General features: G+C 41.3%; 1 protein-coding gene across 3 annotated transcripts in view; it reads left to right on the forward strand.

Moving 5' to 3' along the window:
- Positions 1 to 24,188, forward strand: part of cdan1 (codanin 1) — a 103,065-nt gene that overhangs the window by 70,089 nt on the left and 8,788 nt on the right. For all 3 annotated transcript variants that reach the window (XM_041214666.1, XM_041214669.1, XM_041214668.1), the window contains 7 exons: positions 393 to 473; positions 7,874 to 7,928; positions 9,473 to 9,606; positions 10,327 to 10,430; positions 13,121 to 13,270; positions 14,564 to 14,627; positions 20,820 to 20,898. In XM_041214666.1, coding sequence (XP_041070600.1) covers positions 393 to 473; positions 7,874 to 7,928; positions 9,473 to 9,606; positions 10,327 to 10,430; positions 13,121 to 13,270; positions 14,564 to 14,627; positions 20,820 to 20,898 — 667 coding nt within the window. The remainder of the gene's footprint in view (positions 1 to 392; positions 474 to 7,873; positions 7,929 to 9,472; positions 9,607 to 10,326; positions 10,431 to 13,120; positions 13,271 to 14,563; positions 14,628 to 20,819; positions 20,899 to 24,188) is intronic.

The following is a 24,188-nucleotide window of genomic DNA, read 5'->3' on the forward strand; positions in this document are numbered from 1 at the left end:
TACGAGAACATCTAGATCCCTCTGCACCTTGTAATTCTTAAGCTATTCTCTGTTTACCTAGTTTACCTCAACAGTACACCTCCAACAGTGTCCCAATGTGGTAATTCTGCTAGTCTCACCAGGCATTTTTTACTGGGCAGTTTAATTGGGTGGGTCTGTGCCTACTAAAGGAAGGTTTGGGGCCCGTGAACTCAGAATTCTTACAGGTGATAAAAGAAGAATCTTTTGAAAATGACTACATTCCAAAGTCTCCAGAGTTTTTCCAGCTTCAGAGATCTGAGTCTTATGGGAACAAAACGTGCTCTGAAATGAGCAATGAAAATACTAAGATGTGAAATGAGTATGCATGGAATATAATCCAAATTTCAACAACGTTGTCGATATTTTCTTAGATTCCAGCAGTTCCTGAAGAAATGTTCTTCAATGAAGAGAATGTTGATGGATTTGAAACAAACGTATCGGATCAAGGCTTAGTAAGTAATCCATCAAGCGGGTGTTACACTCCAGCTTTTTAGTGCCTCATCTAAGTGCTGTTCAATCCATAGTTGAGTTTTCTTTTAAATTCTCAGTCTTTGTTATATAATTAAAATGTTCATGAGATTTACAGAATATTTACTGGATAAAGCCAATATAATGCTAAACCATGCAGAGCAAATGGTTACCTTTTGATCCACAACATGTTTGCTGATCTTGGGCATGGAAGCATTTGGGGTAATACTGGTGAGGAAAGTTGCTATCAGTTGGTGCACCGGACCATGTATGTGTTATGTGAAAACGGGATTGGGTGTGGCTGTGGTGCCCTCCAAGACAGCATAGTCTGTCAATGCATACTGCCCCAAGTTCCCAGAGAACAGTTAACTGAGATAAGGCCACTTGTGTCCAAGAACTATACACCAGCAAGAGTCAGGCAATGGTGGTGAAAAAGAAGAAAGACATTTACCACATCCTTTTATGCTGGTGAGGTCCTGTATCCCAACACACGCACACTTATTATAGATGAGAAAATAACAGCCTATTTCCAAAATCTAATGCCTTTCAGTTGCCCAACCTGAAATATATCTTTTTTTTCTTTGAATGTCTTCACACATGACCTCTTTGTGCAGTCCATTCTGCTTCGTCACCACCATTTGTGAAAAGTAATTTAAACTGTCAATGCACAATTCTAATTATGGCTATCGAGATATTGCATTTTTTTTCCTGAACTGTTCAAGAAAATTTCTCCCCACTGGTACAGGTTCTATTCTTCTATTTATCTATTTTTACCCATCTTGGTCTGTGACATGTTTTGGCAGATTCTAATACGTTTTGCTGATCTTCAAATTACCAAACAATTGACTGGAAAACCTCTCCATAACTCTCCCTTCACTTAATAACCTACATTCCAGAAGTGTTTTGTCCTCCATAGAGGTAAACAGATAATGGGGAGGGGTGTATTACCGAGTTATTGCTTAATTGTAAATGTTAAAGGAACAACCTAGTATGTTATCATTCCCAATTACTTGTTACCTGATACGCAGGTCCTGGTTAGACACATTCTGGTACTCTTCCTTCACCTCTTCAACTCAAGTAGATAATCCCAGCCTTCTGCTAAATGTCTCCATTGCAGCTCAGTTAAGATTAGAAACTGTAGGAAGTGCAAGCTTACGTCCATGTCATATCAAAAGGGAATGGTAGCATAGTTGACTCATAATCCAGAGCCCTTGGCTAATGATTTGGAGATGAACGTTCAAATCACACCAAGGCACCTGGGGAATTTAAATTCAGGCAATAAATAAAATCTGGAATTAAACACCATTATCAGTAATAGAACCACTGGATGGTGAACCCATCTGATTTACTAACCTTCTTCAGGAAAGGAAACCTGTTGTCTGTACCCAGTTTGGTCTATATGTGACTCCAGATCCACAACTATGTTGGCCCAGCAAGGACAGTTAGAGATGGGCAGTAAATGCTGGCTTTGTCAGTGACGCCAAATCCTGAGAGTGAATTTGAAGAAAATATTGCTCTGCTATCTCAGTTCATTTCATCTTTTTTAGTAAAACGTCCTTCACTTCTGTATGATTATGACGGACGTTCAAATCACTAGAACAGAATGCAGTGGTGTTTTCCAGTTAGTCAATAAAGAGATCAAAGTTTGTGACTAAGAGGCCACAGTTTTTTTTTTTAAATGTAGGACAATTTGATTACGTACTTGTAAGAATGCCTGTTCTTAAGATCAAGACAGCATTTGGCAGAGTGTGGCCTCAAGGACCTTTTAGTAAGTCATTGGGAAGAGCTCTCCACTGGTTGGAGTCATACCAAGTGCAAATGAAGTTGGTTGTGGTGGCTGGAGGTCATTCATCTTAGCCCCAGGACATCACTGCTGGAGTTTCTCAGGGTAGTGTCCTCAGTCCAACCATCTTCAGTTATTTCATCAAAGAGCTTCCTTCCATCTTAAGGTTAGAAATGGGAATTTTTGCTGATGATTACATTATGATCAGTTCCATCAGAACTCCAGATAATGTTGCATAGCGGAACAGACCTCTTTAAGACCGGCACAACATTCAGGCTTGGGATCCAAAGTGGCTAATAACATTTGTGCCACACAATGACCATCTCCAAGAAGAGAATATCTCGACCATCTCTCCTGAACATTCAACAGTTTTACCATCATAAAATCCCCTATCATCTTCCTAGAGGTCACCATTGACCAGAAATGTAACTGGATCAGCCACATAAGTATTATGGTTGCAAGGGCAGGCCAGAGGCTGCACATTCTGTGGTGAGTAGCCCACCTCCTGACTGCCCAAAGCCTGCCCACTATCTACAAGGCACAAGTCAAGAGTGTGATGGAGTACTCTCCACTTGCTTGGATGAGTGCAGCTCCAATAGCACGCAAGAAGCTTGACACCATCCAGTAAAAAAACACTTAGTCGGTTGGTGTGATATCCACCACTTTAAACATTCATGCGGGAGGAGGACCCTGGGACAGGCAGATAGCAGCACCTAACATCACTGGAGAAACATAAGTACATCGGTTGGTGAGAAACTGCTGTTGGGAGGCTCTTCAAGTAGCTGAGAATTAGAAAAGCACACTTTTTTTAAAAAGAAGAGGCTGTTTACATTTAAGTAAGAAAGACAAGCAACAGGGAAATAAAGTTAAGTCGAAGCCAAATAAAATAAAGTTGCATAAGCAAACCAAAATAAAATTAAATTAACAGAAGGGAAGTAAATGGAAGCCATGGCAGACCAGATGTGTAGATGTGCAGTAAGTGTCACCAGCTGCAGAACCTTGAGCTCTTGGCTGGAGTCGCTGTGGCGCATCTGCGAGGCCAAGAACTATGTGGATAGCACGTTCAGAGAGGTGGTCACACCGCAACTTAGGAGCCTGGAGATGGAAAGAAAATGGGTGACTGCCAGGCAGTCCAAGAAAATTAGGCAGGTAGTGCAGGGGTCCCCTGGAGTCTCGCTGACCGATTGGTTTTCCATTTTGGATATTGGTTCCTTGGAGCAGTGCAGTTTTGTGGTACTATAGGCAGCTCTGCTGTACAGGAGGGGAGAAAGAAGAGGGAAGAGCAGTAGTAATAAGGAATTCTTTGGTTAGGGGAACAGACAGGTGTTTTTATGACCGTAGACGTGACTCAAGTATGGTATGTTGTCTCCCTGGTGCCAGGATCGAGGATGTCACGGAGCGGCTGCAGGACATTCTTTTTGGGGAATGGTGATCAGCCAGAGGTCGTGGTCCACGTTGGTACCAATGACTTGTGTAAGAAAGGGGATGAGGTCCTGAAAGCAGAATTTAGGGAGCTAGGAAGGAGATTGAAAAGCAGGACCACTAAAGCAGTAATCTCAGGATTACTCCCAGTCCCATGTGCAAGCGAGTATAGAAATAGGAGAATTGAATGAATAAATACATGGCTGGAAAGCTGGTGTAGGAGGGAGGGCATCAGATTCCTGAGGCATTGGGACTGATTCTGGGGAAGGTGGGACCTGTACTACACCTGAGCAGGACTGGGACGAATATCCTCGCAGGGAGATTTGCTAGTGCAGCTGGGGGGGGTTTAAACTAGATTGGCAGGGGGATGGGAACCTGAAGGCAAATTCAGAGCAGGAACTGGAGATGGAGAATTAGTGAGTGACTCTGAAACACAAGCGGCACAGATTAAAAAGTGTATAGTGCAGGAATTTGGCACTGTTAAAAGGTACATATGTAAATGCAAGGAGCATAATCAATAAGGCCAATGAGCTGAGGGCACAGATAGACACATGGCAGCATGATATCATCACTAAAATGGAAACTTGGCTTAAGGAGGGGTAAAAATGGCAGCTGAACGTCCCTGGATATAGAGTTTTCAGGCAGGATAGAGAGAGGGATAAAAAAGGTTGGGGTGTAGCATTATTGGTTCAAGAATACAGCTGTGAGGAGGAGTGATTTACGAAATGAAGCATCAAATGAGGCCATATGAGTTGAACTCTGAGATAAAATAGGGGCAGCCATATTGCTAGGAGTGCACTATAGACCCCCAAATAGTGGAGGGGAGTTAAAGTAGAAAACACGTAGATAGACTTCTGAGTGCAAGAACAATAGGGCTGTAATCATTGGGGACTTCAACTATCCTAATTGGGGTATGAACAGTGTGAAGGGCACAGAGGGCGCTAAATTCTTGAACTATATTCAAGAGAACTTTTTTTAGTCAGCACATAACAAGCCCAACGAGATGGGGCACAGTTCTAGATTTAGTCTTAAGTGGATGAAGTAGCAGTGGGGGACCATTTTGGAGATGATTACCAAATATAGTTAGAGTTAGCATTGTTCTGGAAAAGGACAAAGATAGAACGGGAGTAAATGTTCTAAATTGGAGGAACACAAGTTTTACAAAGCTGAGAGGTGAGCTGGCAAAAGTGGACTGCATATGTTACTGGAAGGTAAAACTGTCAAATCAGTGGGAGGAATTCAAAGGCGAGATTCTATGGGCATAGTCCAGACATGTCCCCACAAAAAAGGGTGGCACTGCCAAATCTAGAGTAGATTTGATTATCCCGAAGCATACAGGCCAAGATAAAGCAGAAATAGAAAGCTTATGACAGTCACAAAAGACTTAATACTGTGGAAAGCCTATAGGAGTACAGAAAGTACAGGGGTGAGGTAAAAATGGAAATTAGGAAAGCAAAGAGAGGATACGAAAAAATATTGGTAGGTAAAATCAAAGAAAATCCTAAGATGTTTTACCAGTACATTAAGAGCAAGAGAATATCTAAGGAAAGGGTAGCCGTCTGTCAGAGATGTACATGGTAATTTGATGCAGAAGATGTGGGCAGGGTTCTCAATGACTATTTTGTCTCTGATTTCACTAAGGAGAGGGATGATGCAGACATTCTAGTTAAAGAGGAGTGTGAAATATTAGGTACAATAAGTATAGTGAGAGAGGGAATACTGGAGGGACTGGCATCCTTGAAGATGGGGAAATCACCAGGGCCAGATGGATTGTATCCCGGACTGTTGAAGGAGGCCAGGGGAGGAAATAGCATATGCTGTGAGGACTGTTATCCAATCCTCGCCGGATACAGGCGAGGCCCCAGAAGATTGAAGGTCTGTGGGTGTTGTACTATTATTTAAAAAGGATGTGAGGGATAGGCCAGAAAATTATAGGCCAGTCAGTCTGACTTCAGTGGTGGTCAAATTACTGGAAACAATTCTGAGAGACTGGATAATCTGTCACTTGGAAAAGCACGGATTAATCAAGGATAATCAGCCTGGTTTTGTTCGGGGAAGATCTTACTAATTGAATGGAATTTTTTGAGGAAGTAACAAGGAGGATTCACGAGGGTTGTGCATGGATGTTGCCTATGTGGATTTCAGTCCGGCAATTGACAAGGTCCCATATGGCAGATGTCAGAAAAGTGAGATCTCATGGAATACGGGGGAACGTGGTGAGTTGGATCCAAAATTGGCTCAGTGACAGGAAACAAAGGGTAATGGTCAATGGATGTTTTTGCGAATGGAAAACAGTTATCAGTGGTATTCCACAGGGCTCAATGTTGGGGCCCTTGCTGTTTGGTGTATATATTAATGATTTAGACTTAAATGTGGGAGGCTTGATTGGCAATTTGCAGATGACAGAAAAAATGGCCATGTAGTTGACAGTGAAGAGGATGGCTGTCGACTCCAGAGTGATATTAATGGTTTGGTTGAGTGGGCGGAGAAGTTGCAAATGCAATTCAATCTGAAAAAGCAAGAGGTAATGCATTTGGGGAGGGCAAACAAAGCAAGGGAATACTCAATAAATGGGAAGTTATTGAGAGGGGTTGAGGAAGTGAGAGACCTTGGAGTGCATGTCCACAGGTTCTTGAAGGTGGCAGGACAGATGGACAAGGTGGTCATAAAAGCATATGGAATGCTTTCCTTTATTGGGCGAGCTATTGAATACAAAAGCAGGGTTGTAGTGATGGAACTGCATAAAACGCTGGTTAGGCCACAGATGGAGTTTTGTGTACAGTTCTGGTCACCACATTACAGGAAGAACATAATTGCTCTGGAGAGAGTACAGAGGAAATTTACAAGAATGTTGCCAGGGTTTGAAAATTACAGCAATGAGGAGAGCTTGGATAGGCTAGGGTTGTTTTCCTCAGAACAGAGGTCGCTAAGCGGTGACCTAATTGAGGTGTACTAAATTATGGGGGGACTAGACATGGTAGACAGGAATGATTTGTTTCCGCTAGCTGAGGGGGGTCAATTGCCAGGGAGTATAGATTAAGGTGATTGGCAGAAGTATTAGAGGGGACATGAGAAAAAATTTTATCACCCAGGAATCTGGAATTCACTGCCTAAGCTGGTGGTTGAGGCTGAAACCCTAGACTCATTTAAAAAGTACCTGGATCTGCATCTGAAATGCTGTAACCCGCAAGGCTACGGGCCAGGGTGCTGGAAAGTGGGATTAAAATGAGCGGCTAGTTTCTTTTTTTCTCTTTTTGGCCAGCACACACACAATTGGCTGACTGGATTCTTTCTGCACTGTAACTTTTCAATGGTTCTATTGTTCACTAGCACACAGTGATTGTGGTGTTTACCATTGAAAAGATGCACTGCAGCAACTCACCAAGATTTCTTTGACAGCACCTTGCAAACCTGTGATCACTACTATCTAGAAAAAGGGCAGCAGGTGTGTGGGGACACCAACTGAAAGTCCAAGTCACACACCATCCTGACTTGGAAATACATCATCTTTCCTTCACTGTCTCTGGGTCAAGATCCTGGAACTCCCTCTCTAACAGCACAGTGGGTGTATCTAAAACACATTGGCTGGTTCAAGAAGAAGGCTCGCCACCACTTTCTTGAGGGCAATTAAGGATAGGCAATAAGTGCTGACCTTGCCAGTGATGCACAGATCCTATGAAAGAAGAAAAAAAAAGGAAGTTATGAAAAGTTGCAGATATGTGTTATTGAAAGGATGCCAACAATGCAACGATCTCTTCCCTCCCTATAAAAAAATTAAACATTCTTTGCATTTCCAGTCTATTCTGAAATGCAGGAATTTTGTTACAACCTCATTAACATAAATTTTCGTTTCAGCCTAATAGATTCAAAGAAAGGACTGATGATTATACTTTTGCTTAAGGCTTCTCATGTATTGGTGCTATCATTAACCAAATGGACCGACTATATGGACTTGCTTTCAAAACTGTGCCAAGGCTCTAAACTGGTCAGAGTGATTGATGCTTCCTTTCTGAGAAAGCATCCACTTCTCTGTCTTCCAGGTTACTGGTTCAAATCAGGAAATTCTGGACATAAAGTGAAATTCAGTCACGCTGTCGCATTAAAGCTGCCAAAAGGTCAGGTCACTGAGATTGAAGGCAAAACTGAATGGTGCTGTATGATTTTTTTTTCTATTTTCAGGATTCTGTTCCATTGGTTGATCAGCAACTGCTCTATCTCTGCTGTCCCTATCTGAGTGAGTATATTTTGGGCATTGGATTATTGGTTAGTAGGAGGAATAATCGGTAGAAAAATATATAGAGGTTTACTACTTCAAATAAAGCTTGTACTTATCTGATAAAAGCAAAATACTGCAGATGCTGGAAATCTGAAATAAGAACAGAAAATGCTGGAAAAACTCAGTAGGTCTAACAGCATCTGTGGAGAGAAAGGCAGAGTTAATGTTTCGAGTCATTATGACTCTTCAGTCATATGGACTCAAAACGTTAACTCTTTCTCTCCACAGATGTTGTTAGACCTGATGAGTTTTCCCTCATACTTATTTGACTGCTTATCTGTCGGCCACTAACCATTTAACTGTTTACAAGATCTAAGAGACATTCCTGAGAAGTAAATAGTTGCAAATGTTGTATTGTTACTTAAAAAGGTTGAGAGAGTTACTGAAAACTAAACTTGTTTTTGATTTAACCAATAAACTAAATGTCTAAAGAAATAGGAGCAGCATGGCTTGATAAAGAGGAAAAATACTGGCTGTTGAAAATCTAAAATTAAAATAAAATGCTAAAAATATTCTGGAGCATCTGTGGAGAGAAACAGTCAACTTTTCAGGATGCAGATGTTTCCTAGAACAGTATTTCCAGCATTTTCTGTTTTTAAGTCACACTTAACTGACCTGATGTTTTTCAAAGATATTACTAGCATGGAAAACAAGGATCTGGAGTGGAAGTTATGCTCTTGGGTTATTGAAGAGTGATACTTTAATACAATCAGAATAGTATTTTAAAATATCACAGGTCACCATAGTATTGGAAAGCCATTAGACCTCTTAAGAGGGTGCTGTGTGTGGCAACCCAAGTTAATGCACATTCTCTGCTATCTAAGATACAAGGAAAGGTTGAGGACGTTGGTATTTTTTTTGGGAAAGGAAACTCAATTTTTTTGGAAAGATATTTTTGTTATTAAATGTCAGCTCTTTTTATTTTTGGTTTCTATGTTATTTTACCTATGAATATCATCTTGTCCCTTTTAGGAACAGAAGTAGGCCTTACTGCCCTTTGAGCTTGTTTCTGCATTTGGTTAGAACACAGCTGATCTGCATCTTAACTCTAATTTTCCACCTTGGCTCCATATCCCTTCATACCCATACCTGATAAAAAGAAAATCTATTGATCTTTGTCTTTGTCAAGTACGATCCTTGGTTAAAAGACTGCTCTCAGGTTTTCAGTAAGACAGCTCCACAGGCTATTGCTCAGAGGTGTGTGATGATGATCTGTGGCGATTTTCTTAATTTAACCCCTTCCCTTCCAGAGTGCTTGGTTTCTGTTAAGTGTCTCTCCTTGGGAACCATGGAGAATTCAGATCCAAAACTTTATAAAATACAAACTTGCATGTGTTCTGATATTACATGTATTAGTTTATTGCATTTTATTTACCCCCACAGCCTCTACTGACCAGATGGAAATTATTAACTGCCACAGAATGTGTGTGTGTTAACTACTAACAATGTGTGCCAGTTAGTTTAAGCCATGACAAGATGTTTCACCTGGTCTTTTGTTGCAGGTGAGTTACGCAAGCTATTGGCTTCCTACGTAGCTGGCAGTGGGGTTAAAAATGGAGGATACATGAGAAAAATCACACCAACTGCTGCAGAGCCTTTGGTACCAACTTTAGCACAATCACAGCAGAGACTCCAGGTAACGCCTTAATCCTTGCGTGCTCAAATCGTCTGTCAAGAGCATGCTCTTGATACTATTTATATTTCTGTCTCTTAGAATTTTTCATTTTATATAGACCACCCTGCATATAACCAAATGACACATTCCTGCATAATGTCCATTCAAAGCAGGGTGGACGTATTTCCTTATTTTAATTGCCTCAGATTGACTGTCGACCATTAAAGTATCTGTCCTCCCTACATTCTTTCCAATTACTTCTCTTAACCCCTGATAACATAACTCTCTTGCTTTCTAGCACTCTGTTTGGATAAGTGTTATTGGAAGAGTGGGGGCTGGCATCTCATTGCTCTTTGCTCAGGCTTGGGTCTGAGAGTTATCTAGTGCCTGGGTGAATGCTCCTCCATCACAGTATAGAATTGCTTTTCGTACAGCCTTGAATCAAAATCAAAGTCAGTGATGTGCTCCTGCTAGTTGTCACTGAGACCAACTGCAGCACTTCTTCAATGCCACAGTTTAGATTAGCCAAGAGGGAACTAACCTGGTCTGTACAGGCTCAGTGTTACATGGAGCATTGAGTGCAATAACTAATGAGCCATTGGAGCATGCAAACCATTCATTTACGTGGCATTATCTTGGTGATTTAACTCCAAGATAATGTACAAGGAGTGTGAAATTTCAAATAAATGGAGAAGAATTTTACGCTGTGTGCTTAATGTTGAGATTGTGTTTCCTGGTTAGGTAAAGTTGGAGGAGGCTTTTTTTCACAATCAACCATCATCACTTCGCAAAACAGTTGAGTTTGTGGCTGAAAGAGTTGGATCTAACTGCGTAAAGCATATCAAGTGAGTGAAACAAATCTGTTATTGTTAAATTAAGAATGGTATTTTAATATTGCAGAGAACTTTTTTTTAAAAAGTGTCATATTTCAGGTACCTTCTTCAGGAAATAATGCATTCTCAAATTTCGTATGAAGGAACCTAATAAAATTGAAGTCAGTGGAAATTAGTGGCAGGAGAGCTCTCCATTGGCTGAAATCATATTTAGCACAAAAGAAGATAGTTGTGATTGTTGGAGGCCAGTTATCTCAGCTCAGGACACCACTGCAGGAGTTCCTCATGGTTGTGTCCTAGGCCCAACCATCTTCAACTGCTTCAACTGTGACCTTCCCTCCCTCCCAAGGCCAGAAGTGGGGATGTTTACTTAGAATTGCAGTTCCATTCACAACTCCTGTTAATGAAGCAAGCTGTTCTCACGTGCAGTGGGAACAATGATCAGGTTTGGACTGATAAGTAACATTGGTGCCACACAAATGCCAAGGCAATGACAATCTCCAACAAGAGAGAGTCCAACCAACTCCCCCTTGACATTCGATGGCATCATCATTGCTGAATCCTCTAGATCAACATCCTGGGAGTCGCCATTGACTAGAAGCTCATCCACATTCAGAAAACTCATCATCAACCAGGATAAATTAGCCCACTTAATTGGCATTCTTTTCCAACACCTTAACTATTCATCATGTGGATAGTACTCCAAGTGGTCTAACCAAGATAAGAGTTTGTGCATGCAATAACTTCCAAAAGGAAATTGGATAAATATTTGAAGGAGAAAAAAATTATAGAGCTGTGGGGGAAGAGCAGGGGAGTGGGACTAACTGGATTACTCTTCGGAATAGCTGGTGCAGATTTGATGGGCCGGATAGCCTCTCTGTGATGTACTATTTTAACCAAGATTCTTTACGTTATTTCTCTGCTTTTCAATGCTATCTATTTACAAATTAAACCCAATGCTTTGTTTTTTTTTAATGGCCTTATTAACCTGCATTGCTACTTTTAGTTATTTGTGTACCTCTACCCCTCTATTTGATTTGGACATTTATTTTCCAAGGTGTATGTGGCTGCCTTATTCTTCCTACCAAAATGTATGACATCACACTTAATATTCTGCAAGTTTTTGATTTTGTCGTCGTCCTCCTCCTCTGTATTAATTACTTCCAGCCAACCACCCCACCTCCCCCAGCCCCCCAACATACCTTTGGCATGCACAAGTCTTAAAATTGTAATTCTGATTTTCAAATCTAAATGGTTGATGTAAATTATGAGCAACAATGGTCTTGGCATTGATCCTTGTGGAACACCACTTCCCACAAATAATCAGTGGCCTTAGCTGGCAACTAACTCAGCACATAGAGACTGAATCTTTCCGTCATACGAACTTCGGGAGACATAGATGAGCCAAAAGTGGGATAGTTTTGATGAGCTCATTGTTTAAATAAACAAAAGATACTGCATGTTTTGAGTTCCATATTGTTTATGATTGTGCAGGAAGTCAGTGTGAACTCAATGGGCCAAATGGAATCTTTCCATACCATAAATGACTCTAACTCTGATATTAATAAGGTCTTCGAAAATGTACAAGATAAAAGGGAATTGGTTCCATTTAAGATTGTTTACTTCAATTGGTATAGCTTCAGCAATCATGGTCAATTTTTCCTGCAAGTGTTATCACATTTCCCTTTCTTCTGCACTTGTGGCAATCAACACCCCTGCATGAGCCATAGTTACCTCCCAAAATACTGATAATTAGCTGTTTTACCCTGATTGACCCAGCCCACTACATGCTATACTAGTTAGCCGATAGGTTATTCACTCAGTTTTACCACTTAGTTTTACCCGTTTGGAATTTTCAGTAGGGAATAACAACTTGCATTTGTATTGCACTTTTCATATAGGGAAACATTTTGTAATCAGACAAAAGTTTATACTGAGTCAAAGAGGGTAATAGAAAGAGCAGTTTTCAAAACCTCAGGATGTCCCAAAGCACTTTACATTTAATGAAGATCTTTTTAAGTATAGCCAATGTTGTAATGTAGGAAATGCAGCAGCCAATTTGCGTACAGCATGGTCCCATAAACAGCAGTATGATAATGACCAGATGATCAGTGATATTGGTTGAGAAATAAATTTTGTCCAGAACAATGGGAAGAACTCCTCTGCTCTTCAAAATAGCACCATGGGATCTTTCATGAGAGGGTTTAATGTCTCAATTGCACTTACACTCCAGTGTTGGCCTCCATGTATGTGGCTGTCTCATTCTTCCTATCGAAATGTACAACATCATACTACTGTGCAAGTTTTTAATGTTTTCCTTTATTTTGTTGCCATCCCCACCCCCGTATTAATTACGTCCATTTCCACCCCCCACCCTGCCTACCCCCCAAAAATCTGGGGCATGCTTAATCTTGAAATTGTAATTGCAATTCTCAGATCCAAATCGTTTATGTAAATTGTGAACAATATTGGTCTCAAGTGGAACACCACAACCCGTGAATAATCAGTAGCCTTGGCTGGCAACTAACTCAGCACACCAAGACTCCCTTATAAACTTGGGGTGACATTGAGCCAAAACTGGGATATTTTGATGAGCTTTGGGATAGTTTTGATGAGCTCACTGTTCAAATAAGATACTGTCCAAGTCTGGGGAGTGTAACAATGAGGCAAAACTCAATTACTACCTATGCTCCCTTTCCTAGGGCGACTCTGGTATCTGATCTAGTCAAGCGCGGGACAACAATGCTACAAAATGCAATGAAGGACGAGAAGATCAACCTACCTGAGCTACTTGAAAGTGTGATCATTGATCTCTGTGAAGAAGGCAGGCAGGCTGTGATCAAAGGCAGAGAGTAAGCATCTCTGAAATTTGAGTGGTGGTGGTTATGTGACAAACATACATGCTCGATGACCTACAGATTGTTTCCTGTTTTGAACAAAAAATTGCAACTCTGGTTGGGGGAAGATGATAGTGTGAAAAAGTATAACATTTCAACAACTTGCATTTATGTAACATTTTTAACTTAGCAAAATGTCCCAAGGCTCAGAACCTCAGTCTAGTCAGGCGAAAGCATGGTCATCTTTGGCGAAGATGCAGATTGATGAAGACTGGGATGCACTAGATGCTAGCATTGGAGGAGTGCAGAGATCTTCGAGGGTTGGAGGAGGTTGCAAAGATGTGTGGGGTAAAGCCATGGAGGGATTTGAACATGAGGATAAAAATTTTAAAATGGCCCACGGCTATTAACAGAAAGGACTGAAAAATATCCTTTGTTGAAATCAGTACCCTTCTTTTCATTATTTCTGACTATGTGAGGATCATTCTTCCATCTTCACACTTTGATCTAGGTTATGGCTGTGATTGAGAACCCTCTTAAAAATCTTACAAATTGGCATTTGAGACCAGCCCAGGGGAGATGCATGAACAGAGAAATACCCCTACCATCTAAGTCCTCCTATCTGGCCTCCTTTCATCTAGTGTTTTGATGTGTGCTTTGCCTGAAGGAGTGGTTGAAGCAGATTAAATAGTAAGCAGCTTTCAATACAGAATTGCAAATATCCTTAAAAAGGAAGCTTTAGAAAGCTATGGGGCAAGAGCAGGAGAGTGGGACTAATTGGGTAGCTTAAAGAGCCAGTAGAGGCACAGTGGACTGAATGGAACCTTTGTGTGTGTTTCCATAAATGTGTCCATTGGTTATATCACTAGAGTACCCAGCTCTGATCTGAGGTGAAGTTAAAGTCTTTCTCCCCACCTCATGAGGAAATAATTGTAATGATGTGCAGAGACAGGCAACTACTCACCATCTCTAATTAACTATTCATTTCATTCAGTTATGTAATGCAAACTGACTTTGTTCCTCCCATAATCAATATATATCACTGGATTAGATGACCTATTGTTGATTCAGAATTACTGTTGCTGCTGTCTTAGATGAACACTTCATGCGTTCTTCCATCCTGTGTTTTCATGGACACAACCAGAGGTTCTGGGGGGCTGCGATTGGAGACTTTGCCTGAGAGCTCAGGGTTTCAAACATCTTGTCATAAGATATGGCTCAGCCATCCCTCTATCTGATGTTAAAATTCACATTTGGATTTTGAAAGTATTCTTTAAGTAAAATATTTCTTTTTTTTCACCTTTTCAGATTCTGTGGCAGAAAGGGACCAGAAGCAATTCAAGTTCTGCTTCCAGAAGAGACATCTGCCTCGGTTAAATTTTCAGATTTTCCATTTAGACACAGCCCCCCCCCAATTGTCTTATCCTGCACCCCTGGGGTTGGTGGGTGGGGAGCCCTTCCTATCTCCGGTCCATGGTCCGCAAAAAGATCGCTGCTCTCCAACTCCATGCATACCTCCCATTAACACATATCTGACTCATTTCAGTCCAGCTTTCATCCAACCCAAAACAGAGACTGATAGTCACCAGAGATCTTGGATGACTGAAACCATAGAAATTCTTAATATCCCCATAAGCATGAGGTAGGCTCCTAATGTAAATGCTAACTACAGCCAGTTGAAGACTGCCAGGGGATACAGTGCACCTGCCTTTACCAGCAAATTCCAAAGAATTGGATAAGAATTGGAAATGGCAAAAGTTTATTGAGGGTTAATGAAGGATTATGCAATGTGATGAGCTCATTACCCGAGGCCTCCATGATGGATAGCAGTGAACATTGTTTGTATATATTCTCGAATTGGATGTGCTTTTTCACCATTATCCATAATTCTCAAAACTTTTGCTGCCTGCTGTTGTGAGCATGCCCCAGCTGGAACTTCCTCCAGCTAAACATTGGCAAGATCATAGCTTTTCCATTGGTATCTTAGCAGGTACTGCACTCCTTGGTCACTTATTCCTTTCTCCCGCCCTGGCCACTTCCGTGAACCAGGTGGTATTCTCTGGTGTTCAAACACTACATCCAGTTTATCTCCAAAAGCACCCACAACCACTTTTGTTATCTCACCTAGCAGATAGTGAAGTTCTCAACCACACCATCCCCTTCATTGCACCATAGAATCATACAGCACATAGAGGCCGTTCAGCCCATTGTGTCTGTGCTGGCTTTTTGAGACAACGGCCTAATTAATTCTATTCCCCTGCTCTTTCCTCCTAACCATCAAGATGTTTCCTAGTCAAGTATTTATCCAGTTCCATTTTTAAGTTACTGTTGCATCTGCTTCCACCACCCTTTTGACAACACATTCCAGATCACAAATGGCTACATAAAAATAATTTTCATTATTTTTGCCAGTTTTCTTAAATTTCTGTTCTCTGGTTCTCTGACCCTTCTGCCAGTGGAAATGGTTTTGACTATAACTCCTCCCACCGACTGGAAACGTATCGTGAGCACTTGGCCCACCTGGTGGCCACTGATGTGCAGTTGACCTTGACGCCTTTCCATTTGGCATAAGAAGCATCATTGGCACGCACATAGCTGCAGAACATCAAATCCCACTTAAGATTTCTTTATTATTGGAGAAAACTTGTTGAACTCGCAATGCACCGCAGATATATGAAATGGGAATAGTGATTGCAGGTTTAAAGAACAATCTTCTGAAGCAAGTTGGAAAGGTTTTGTGGTGACAATTCCCAGCTAATGGGGCACTTAAGCCCAGGTCTCGAACACTACATTGGGTGGTGATTTTTAAAAAAATTTATTATCGTTTGTGTAAATATTTGTAGAAAATAGAATAAATCCTTTGGTGAACATCAGCAAAATGTCCAGTTTAAAAAAAAAAGCAATAACCTGATGTATTTCTGATGAGCATTTTAATAATATTTGACAAATGAACAGAACATTTGGGGAACAGTCAATCCTAACATTGTTTTAATTTACTGCCTAATACCAGGTTTCAGTTTGCATTTCAAAACTTAATTTAGCATGTCTGTCTAGTTGCAAATGATAAAATCACAGACTGATTCACCGTGACTGACACTGTATATGTGCATGTGTAGGATGTGCTCCCCTGGTGTTGCAACACAAATATCAACTCTTATCAAACCACTTAAAATTTTGAAAATTTAAATCAAATCTGACATTAACCTTCTTTGCTCTTAGGGGAACAGCCCCAGTTTCTCTAGTCTCCCCATGTAACTGAAGTCCCTCATCTCTTGAACCATTCTGGTAATGCTTCTGCATCCTCTCCAAGGATTTGACATCCTTCCAGAGGTTGCACAGAATTTTCCACAATAATCCAGTTGGGGTCAAACCAGTAATTTATAAATGTTTAGCATGACTTCCTCCTTTTGGACACGAGAGTGTTTCCCAGGTTGTACTCTACATGAACTCCAACTCATTACAAACTTTCTACATGTCTTTTTGATGTGGAATGTGTGCAAGATCACAAAGAAGTGCAGCCTACTTGCTGCGACAGGGTTGGTGGTGCTTTGCCATTTTTGGTATCTGTTAAGAACAATTTTTGATCGTGCCTTTAACTTCTCCCCATTGTGTCTAAATCATCACTCACTCACTTTGTTTCCTCTTCTCTGCTGTACTCTCTCTCTCAGAAACATAGAAAATAGGAGCAGGAGCAGGCCATACGGCCCTTCGAGCCTGCTCCGCCATTTTATGTTGATTATGGCTGGTCATCCAACTCAATAGCCTGCTCCTGCTTTCTCCCATGTCCTTTGATCCCTTTCGCCCCAAGAGCTATATCTAACTCCTTCTTGAAAACATACAATGTTTTGGTCTCAACTACTTTCTGTGGTAGCGAAGTCCACAGGCTCACCACTCTCTGGGTGAAGACATTTCTCCTCATCTCAGTCCTAAATGGTCTACCCTGTATCCTCAGACAGTGACCCCTGGTTCTGTTCTCCCCCACCATCAGGAACATCCTTCCTGCATCTATCCTGTCTAGTCCTGTTAGAATTTTATAGGTTTCTTTGAGATCCCCCCTCATTCTTCTGAACTCCAGTGAATTTAATCCTAATCAACTCAATCTCTCCTCATATGTCAGTCCTGCCATCTCAGTCTGGTAAACCTTTGCTGCACTCCCTCTATAGCAAGAACATCCTTCCTCAGATAAGGAGACCAAAACTATACACAATATTCCAGGTGTGGTCTCACCAAGGCCCTGTATAATTGCAGCAAGACATCCCTGCTCCTGTACTCTAATCCTCTCGCTATGAAGGCCAACATACCATTTGCCTTCTTTACCACCACCTGCATGCTTACCTTCAGCGACTGATGTATGAGGACACCCAGCTCTCGTTGCATATTCCCCACTCCCAATTTATAGCCATTCAGATAACCTGCCTTCCTGTTTTTGCTACCAAAGTGGATAACCTCACATTTATTCACATTATACTGCACCTACCATGCATTTGCCCACTCATTCAGCTTGTCTAAATCACACTGAAGCATCTCTGCATCCTCCTCACAGCTCACCCTCCCACCCAGCTTTGTGTCATCTGCAAATTTGGAAATATTACATTTAGCTCCCTCATCTAAATCATTAATATATATTGTGAATAGCTGGGATCCCAGCACCGATCCCTGCAGTACCCCACTAGTCACTGCCTGCCATTTGGAAAAAGACCCGTTTATTCCTAGTCTTTGTTTCTTGTCTGCCAACCAGTTTTCTATCCTTCTCACTAAACTACCCCCAATCCCGTACTCTATTTTCCCCTTAATCAATCCCTTGGTCCTCCTTTGCTGAATTCTAAACTGCTCCCAATCCTCCGGTCTGTTTTTTCTGGCCAATTTGTATGCCTCTTCCTTGGATCTAATACTATCTCTAATTTCACATGTAAGCTATGATTTGGCCACCTTTCCTATTTTACTTTTGCACCAGACAGGAATAAACAATTGTTGCAATTCACCCATGCGCTCTTTGAATGTTTGCCATTGCCTTTAGGTAACGTTTCCCAATCCATCATAGCCAACTCGCGCCTCATACCATCTTAGTTTCCTTTATTCAGGATTCAGGACCCTAGTCTCAGACTCAACTACGTCACTTCTTGATGAAGAATTCTATCATGTTATGGTCACTCATCCCCAAGGGGCCTCACACAACTAGATTGCCAATTATTCCTTTCTCATTACACAATACCCAGTCTAGGATGGCCTGTTCTCTAGTTGGTTCCTCAACGTATTGGTCCAGAAAAACATCCCATATACACTCCAGGAATTCCTCCTCTACGGTATTGTTACTAATTTGATTTGCCCAATCTATGTGCAGATTAAAGTCACCCATAATTACAGATGTTCCTTTATTGCATCCGTCTCTAATTTCCTGTCTAATGCCATTCCCAACACCACCACTATAGTTTGGGGGTCTGTATACAACCCCCACTCACTTTTTTTGCCCCTTAGTCTTTCTCAGCTCTACCCATACAGATTCCACATTGTTGGAGTTAATATCTTTCCTCACTATTGCGTTAATTTCCTCTTTTAACCAGCAATGCAATTCCACCGCCTTTTCCTTTTTGTCTGGCCTTCCTAAATACTGAATACCCTTGGATGTTCAGTTCCCATCTCTGGTCACCCTGCAGCCATGTCTCCATAATCCCGACTATATCATACCTGTTTACGTCTATTTGTGCAGTTAATTCACCCACCTTATTGCAGATGTTCCTCGCGTTAAGGCACAAAGCCTTAAGACTTGTCTTTTTAACATTACTTGTCCCATTCCCACTATTTTTCACTGAGGCTCTGTTTGATTCTTGCCCTTGATTTCTCTGACTATCACTTTTCTTATTCCCCTTTCTGTCTTTTGTTCTTGTCCTTGATTCCCCCTCCTCTGACTCCTTGCATAGGTTCCCATCCCTCTGCCATTTTAGTTTAAACCCTCAACCACTCTAGCAAAAATTTCCCCTAGGATATCAATCCCGGTCCTGCCCAGGCGTAACTTGTCCAGTTTGTACTGGTCCCATCTCCACCAGAACCGGTCCCAATGTTCCAGAAATCTGAAACCCTCCCCCTCACATCGTGTCTTTAGCCATGTATCCATCCGATATATCCTTCTATTTCTACTCTGACTCGCATGTGGCACTGCTAGTAATCCTGAGATCGCTACCTTTGAGGTCCTACTTTTCAACTTACTTCCTAACTCCCTGTATTCTGCTTTTAGGACCTCACCCTTTACCAATGTCGTTTGTACCAATGTGTACCATGACTGCTGGTTGTTCACCCTCCTCCTTCAGAATGTCCTGTAGCCGCTCTGAGACATCCTTGACTGTAGCGCCAGGGAGGCAACATACCATCCTGGAGTCTCGTTTGTGGCCACAGAAATGCCTATCTATTCCCCTTACAATTGAATCCCCTATAACTATTGTATTCCCACACTTTTTACTCCTCTCCTGTGCAGCAGAGCCAACCGTGGTGCAATGAATTTGGCTGTTGCTGCTTTCTCCTGAGAGGCCATTCTTCTCAACAGTATCCAAAGTGATATATCTGTTTTGCAGGGGAATAGCCACAGGATGTTCCTGCACTGCCTGCCTGGTCCTCTTGCTCTGCCTGGTGGTCACCCATTCCCTTCCCTGCCTGTGGACTCTTAGCTCGCAGTGTAACCACCTCAACATGTGCTATCCATGATACTCTCTGCCTTGCGGATGCTCCACAGTGTCCCCAGCCGCAACTCCAGCTCCGAAACCCGGGCTTCCAGGAGCTGCAGCTGGAGACACTTCCCATATATGTGCTTGCCCTGGGCACTAGAAATGTTCCTGGCTTCCCACCTTGAGCAGGAGGAGCACACCACTGCTTTGAGCTCTCCTGCCATGACTTACCCCTTTAAATTAAACTAAACCTTTTGGAAGATGCTTAATATCAAATAATATCAATTACTCTAAGGCCCCCCTTCCCTTCTCCCGTTGTTACAGAATATAAACTTACAAACGATGAACCACAAAATAAGACCTTAAAAACTATAAGCGATAAAAGTGTAAATACTTACCCGACCGTACTCACGGTACTCAAAGGATCACCTCGTTCCCTCCTCACCAAACTCCCTCAGTCACCAAACTCCAACTTAAGCACTCTGCTGCAGCCCAAAGCAGCACTCCAGTGCAGACAAAGTCAGCACTGTAAGATGGCCTGTTTTTATACTCCTCTGAATCTAGCCTCTGAAAACCTGTTTAAGTCAGTTATCTAACTAATTGTAGCTGCAAGCAGAGCCTGTATAAACCCTGTTTTAAAGCTGACCTAAAACTCACCACCCTCCAACCCAAACAGCAACTTTTAGTTAATTAATAAATTAAAGAAAGACTAGACTTTAGATAGAAATTAACCCTTAAATTCCCTCAGTCACCGAACTCCAACTTAAACACTCTACTGCAGCCCAAAGCAGCACTGCAGTGCTCTTGGTGTTGCCCCTCCCCTGCCCTCTTTGTAAAGCATTTGAGTTGCTTTTCTGCTATTTGGATCAATTGTGGTATTTGTAAGTAATTACGCTTTTTTTTAAAAGGTGCTGAGTACAGCCGAAGGTATTGCAAGCCGCCTTGCTACCGAGAAAGCCTGTATGTGGCTTTCCACCAATGTCACAGGTACAAAGAAACATAACCTTAAAATATCAGCTTCTTGTGCAGGATCACTAGAAACTCACTGCAGCTGCAACATGCAGTACTGAGGTCCCCACAGTGCTCACGGCTATGCTGAGTGCAAGAAATGGCTTCTTCAGCAATTGAAGAATGCTGGCAGGGTAGGTAAGGAAATTGGGTGTCAGGTGATTGTAGATCAGGTGCAAATAATTTTTTGGCAACCAAGCCTCTCAATGATGAAGCTCATAGCAAAGGGGGGGAAAAAACAACTTATTGGAGTAGGACCTGTGAGAATTCCTCTGTGTCCTCTCATCCTTTTGAATGCAAGTATCTTGTAGGAAGAGTAAAGTAACAGTTAGAGATGGTGCTTTAGGCACTACAGGCAAGGGGATAACTAAAAGATGTAAAATAATTCAATCAAGAAAGAAAAATAAATGAGAGAAAAACATTTGAGTTGTCCAGCCAAATATATGTTCTTCATGCAAATGCACAGAGTATAAGGAGCAAATTAAATTGCAGGCACAAATTCAACTTTGAGGGTATGATGACATCCATTGCTGAGACATGGCTGTCGAATGGTTAAGTTATAAGGTCTAGAGATAAGGGAGGGAAACTAATAGAAGGGAAAGAGTAGCCTTAGTGATTAAGTGTGAAATTGCTTCAATGATGAGAGATGATATAATGACATGTAAGCAGGCAGTGGAGACTTTATAGGTAGAATTAAGAAATAGAAAAGATTTTAAGACTGCAGTGAGAGTTGTGTTTAGGCCCCATGGTAGCAGCTGTGAAGTGATAATTATATAAACGAAAAGATTAGACAAGCATGCAGCAAAAGAGTGCTTTTAATGGGGGATTTTAACTTTCATACAGAATCACAGAATCTCTCAGTGCAGAAGAGACCCTTCGGCCCATTGAATCTGCACCGATACAGATTGGAATAAGCAAACTAGCTTGTGTCAGAAATATGTACATTTTCAAAGGAGGCATGCTTATTATTATGTTTAGTAATAGACAGGTTTAGTTAACAGCAACATCTATCAAACAGGGATCTTAATATGATCAAATTCAAGGTTGTGTTTGAAAGGAGAAATGCAAAGCAGCTACAAAGATTCTAGATTTAGATAAGGCTGACTTCAGTGGGATGAGACAGAGACTTGTCCTCAGTAAACTGAACAAATCTAATACTGGGTAAATGTATAGAAGATCAGTGGATTCTGATCTGGTACTAAAAAAAGAGTTTGACATAATCTAGAACCTAGAGCTCTGCCAGCCAAAAAAAATTCAGCTGTGGATGATTAAAGAGGCAAAATTTACAAAACTAGTGAAGATCGTGGCAATTGGGAGAGAGACAAACAATACCAGAAAGTGCCAAAACAAATAGTAATAGCTACAAAATGGGAGTATGAAGAGAAACTTTTAAGGGATATCAAAATCAAAATGCACATCCTTTACAATTTGGAAAAAGAGTCTGATCAGCAGCATTGTGGGTCATTGAAAGCTGCAAGAGTGATATAAATGAAAATAAGGAAATGACAGGCATATGAAATACTTTATGTGGGGCTGAGGAGGTTAGAGATAAGGAAGGGGAAGGCCATGAGAGATTTGAAAAGATGACGAGAAATTTAAAATCAAGATGTTGCTTAACAGGGAGCCAGTGTAGGTTAGTGAGCACAGGTAATGGGTGAATGGGGCTTGGTGCGAGTTTGGACTCAGGCAACAGAGTTTTGGGTGGCATCAAGTTTATGGAAAGTCAAATGTGGGAGGCTGAACAATAATGTCTTAAAATAGTCATGTCAGGAGGTAACAAGAGTCTTGAATGAGGGTTTCAGCAGGACATGAGCTGAGGCGAGGGTGTGGTTGAGTGATTTTACAAAGGTGGAGACAGGTAATCTTAGCAACGTTGTTGATGTGTGGTCAAAAGCTCACCAAAGTTGTGAACAGTCTAGTTCAGCTTCAGGCAGTTGTCATGGAAAGGGATGGAGTCGATGGCTAGAGAGCAAGCAAAATAACAGTAATGAAGAAAATATTGGCACTAAAGAGTGACCAGATGGTTTCCATTCCAGGGTTTTAAAGCAAGTAGTTAGAGTATTGTTGATCCCTTAACTATAATCTTCTTGATTCCGGGATTGTTCCTTTATGTTGAAAATTGCACACCACTTCACAATTTAAGAAAGATGAGAGGGGTAATCAAAGGAAAAATAACCTGTTGTTTGGAAATTACTGAAGTGAGGAGAGAGTGACTGAATGCCTAGAACATTTTCAGCTGATCAGAGAGAGCCACCATGGATTCCTAAAGGATAGGTCATACCTGACAATTCTGATTTGAATATTCAGTGAAGAATGACTTAATAGTAGACCGGGAAATGTCTACGGATGTTATTTATGAAGGCTTCCAGAAGGCATTTAATAAAGTTCCTCATCAGAGACTGGTCATGGAATTGAAGGTAAGTTATTGACCTGTTAGCAAATTGACTGAGAGGCAGAAGATGGAGAATAGTGATTTTGGATAGGTACCCTAACTGGCAGGATATGACAAGTATCCCACAGGGTTCTGTGTTGGGGCCTCAACTGTTCACCAGATTTATTAACCATTTAGATGATGGGATAGAAAGTCTCATATCCAAATTGTTAGTGACATATAGGGGGAAATTATAAGCAGTGCAGATGAAAACATCAAATTAAAGATATTAGATTAAGTGATTAGGCAAAGCTGGCAAATGAATTCCAGTGTAGGCAACTGTGAGGCCATCAACATTGGACCTAAAAAGCATAGAACAGAAACTTTCTGAATGGTGAAAAGCTAGTAACAGTGACAGTTCGAAGAGATTTGGGGGTCCAGGTACACAGACCATTAAAATGTCATGAACAGGTATAGAAAATAATCAGAAAGGTTAATGGAGTGCTGGCTTTTATTTCTTGTTACGACCAGGTTAGTAGGGATGAACTGACTCCTCTGTTTGTCCCATTCCTGGGTTGGTTATAACAGAGTTTGGGTTTAAAAAGGTGATGTTGCCAATTCAATATGCTTTGTGTAAGAAATAAGCCAGCCAGGTTCCTTAAGTTAATAAGCAAAGAGTTTGTTGCTAAAACTAACTCAGGCAAAGTGCAGAAATTATTAACAAAAGGTTTAAAATCTACAAATATGTCCAACTACCCACTAATGCAAAATCAACACAAGCACAAACCGCCACCCCCACCCCCCAAGCATGCAAAAAAGAAATAAAAACTCTGAGAGTATCAGATTTTAAAACTTGGCCAAGTAAAAAGTAAAGTCAGAAAAAAATTATTCACGGAAT

The sequence above is a fragment of the Carcharodon carcharias genome, chromosome 20 (assembly GCF_017639515.1).
Source record: "Carcharodon carcharias isolate sCarCar2 chromosome 20, sCarCar2.pri, whole genome shotgun sequence".
NCBI lineage: Eukaryota > Metazoa > Chordata > Chondrichthyes > Lamniformes > Lamnidae > Carcharodon > Carcharodon carcharias.